Genomic DNA, 2,249 nt, shown 5'->3' with positions numbered 1-2,249 from the left:
GGAGGTGGGTGATGTCCCCCTGCAGCCATGCCAGGGATCATGTCCTCCCTGGGGTAAAACGTGGCATGATGGTAAAACATGGGTGATGGCTCACAGCGGGAAGGAGAAGCCAGGGAATGCTCTGTGCCCATCAGCATCGTTTTGGGACACAGCAGGACACCCCGGCTGCACGAACTGCCCTGCACCCGGGAAGCAGAGCCAGGGGGTGGATTGCGAGGGCCCTGCTCACGCTCTCCCCGTGGGCAGCCTGAAGCCAGCCCGGCTGTGCCAGAGGCAGAGCAGCCCCGGGGCCGGGATCCCCAGCCAGGCTGGGTGAGAGCACAGACGCGTCTGAGGCTGCAGGACGTTCGCAATCCTCCTGGAATCTGTCAACACGCGCCCGGAGCCAACGCATCGCTCCGGGGGAACTTGGGGCTGCGGGGGAAGCTCAGCTCCGGGACCGCTCCCCAGGCACCCTGATTATTAACCCTTATTAGCTCGCAATTAATTCTCCCGCTCCGGGACCAGCCGGGGAAACGGGACCACGCGCTTCGGGGATTTCCTACGGCACGGCGGGCTCTGGGAGCCTTTCCTACAGAAAACTGGCGCGACACCTCAACTCCTGCTTTGGGATGGTCCCAACCCCACCAACACCCATGCAGGGAGGCAGATGAGCCCGTGCCCGCCAGCGGGTTCACATCCCAAACCGACAGGCGCGGGATGGGCGGATATTTCGCCCTCAGGGCCCTTTACCTGTGTGGTCCCCGTGGTGGTGGGGGTCGGCCATGCCCCCCAGCCCGCTGTCCCCCTTGTAGATCTGTGTCCCGCCGTGGTGGCTGAGCTCGGCCCCGGAGTCGGAGTCGCTCTGCCCGGCTTTCACGCTTTTCCTCCTCCGGGGCTGGTATTTATAATCCGGGTGATCCTTTTTGTGCTGCACCCTGAGCCGCTCGGCTTCTTCCACAAAGGGACGCTTCTCGTTTTCACTCAATAAACTGGTTTGGTGTGGATTTTTTTTTTTTTAAATAAGGAGAGAGGGGGGGAAAAAATCCCAAATTAGTATCTTTTCCGTAAGAGTTTTCAGCTTGTTTTCAGATTCGCACATCCCCATTTCCCATACACTGATTTGAGGAATCAGCAAGTTAATTACAAAATGAATTTGCTGTGGCAGAAAAAGAGGTAAAACCCAGAGCGAAAAAATAGATTAAAATACCAACTATAGAGGCATGAAAACCCTTGCCACTATAGATAGTGTTAACTGGGCAAAACAAAATCCCCCTTCCCCATTTTCAACGCCTTTCCCAACTATAATTCCCATGTTTGTCCTACAAATGCCACCCCCCTCACCGCGACAAACATCTCCAGCTTTGTTTGGTGCTTACAAAGAAACCCCGAAGGCACCAGCGATGAGATTATTGCTTTCCAAGTTCTCCCCCCTGCCCAGATCTCTCTTTGCAAACTCTTGGAGAGGCTCAAACAGCAGCGGGAGCATCGCAGGAAAGATGGGAATTAGGGACGGACACGATGGGATACAGCATGCGGGAAAACGTGGCTCGGGGCAGAGCCTTGGAAGGCAGAGCTGGGATGTAACCCAGCAAATAAAAGTTTGCATCGGTGGGAAGCACTGAGCAGATAAGAAAGGAAATCAGGAAGCTCATTAAAATAACTGCTAAAAATTGGTTATTTGCGTTTATAGCTCGTTAAGCACCAAGCAAGCCAAGAGGAAAAAAAAAATTAGAAAAAGCCATAAAATAAGTAATTAAAATTAAAAAAAAGGCTCATCGCCTGGGGATTGGGGAAATCCCAGCCAGGCAAAGGAAGGGTCCCAGCTCTGGGTCTCCGTGATGGAGCAGGGAAAATCCACGTGTGGCACAGCGCTGGGGCGGGACCGAGCTGCTGCTCGGGGGGCATTTTTCGGAGCAAGGACCGGCGCGTCCTTCGCAGTGTGCGGGGATGCTCGGGGGGTAGAGGTAGGGTTATAATTCAGTTGGAAGCGCTTCCCGTGGGCAAGAAAAAACGAAGGTTAATAAAAACACCGTAGGAAAAAAAAAAGGATTAATAAAACCACCGCAGGAGAAGGGTTTAAAAGAAGCGGCGGGAGGGGGGATCCAGGCACGCAGGAGGCAGAGCCGTCCGGGGGGGATGCGGGCTCGGGACTCACCGCCAGAGCTTGCCCAGGGTCTTGCTGAGCTCGGCGTTGTGCAGATGCGGGTACTGGTCCGCCAGCTTCCTGCGGGCGGCCTGCGCCCACACCATGAAGGCGTTCATGGGTC

At 55.3% G+C, this 2,249-nt stretch overlaps 1 protein-coding gene across 1 annotated transcript in view; it reads right to left on the bottom strand.

The window, feature by feature from the left end:
• SOX8 (SRY-box transcription factor 8) overlaps positions 1-2,244 on the bottom strand; it is a 3,347-nt gene extending 1,103 nt beyond the window's left edge. Inside the window, exons 1-2 of the mRNA XM_029957815.1 lie at positions 2,138-2,244; positions 733-971 (exon numbers count right to left, since the gene is read on the bottom strand). Coding sequence (XP_029813675.1) covers positions 733-971; positions 2,138-2,244 — 346 coding nt within the window. The remainder of the gene's footprint in view (positions 1-732; positions 972-2,137) is intronic.
• Positions 2,245-2,249: the final 5 nt, after the last annotated feature.

This window comes from Manacus vitellinus, unplaced genomic scaffold (genome assembly GCF_001715985.3).
Source record: "Manacus vitellinus isolate BGI_N305 unplaced genomic scaffold, ASM171598v3 scaffold_12_pilon, whole genome shotgun sequence".
NCBI classification, from domain to species: Eukaryota; Metazoa; Chordata; class Aves; order Passeriformes; family Pipridae; genus Manacus; species Manacus vitellinus.
Note: the sequence above shows the minus strand (reverse complement) of the source record. Positions and strands in the feature narration are given on the sequence as shown.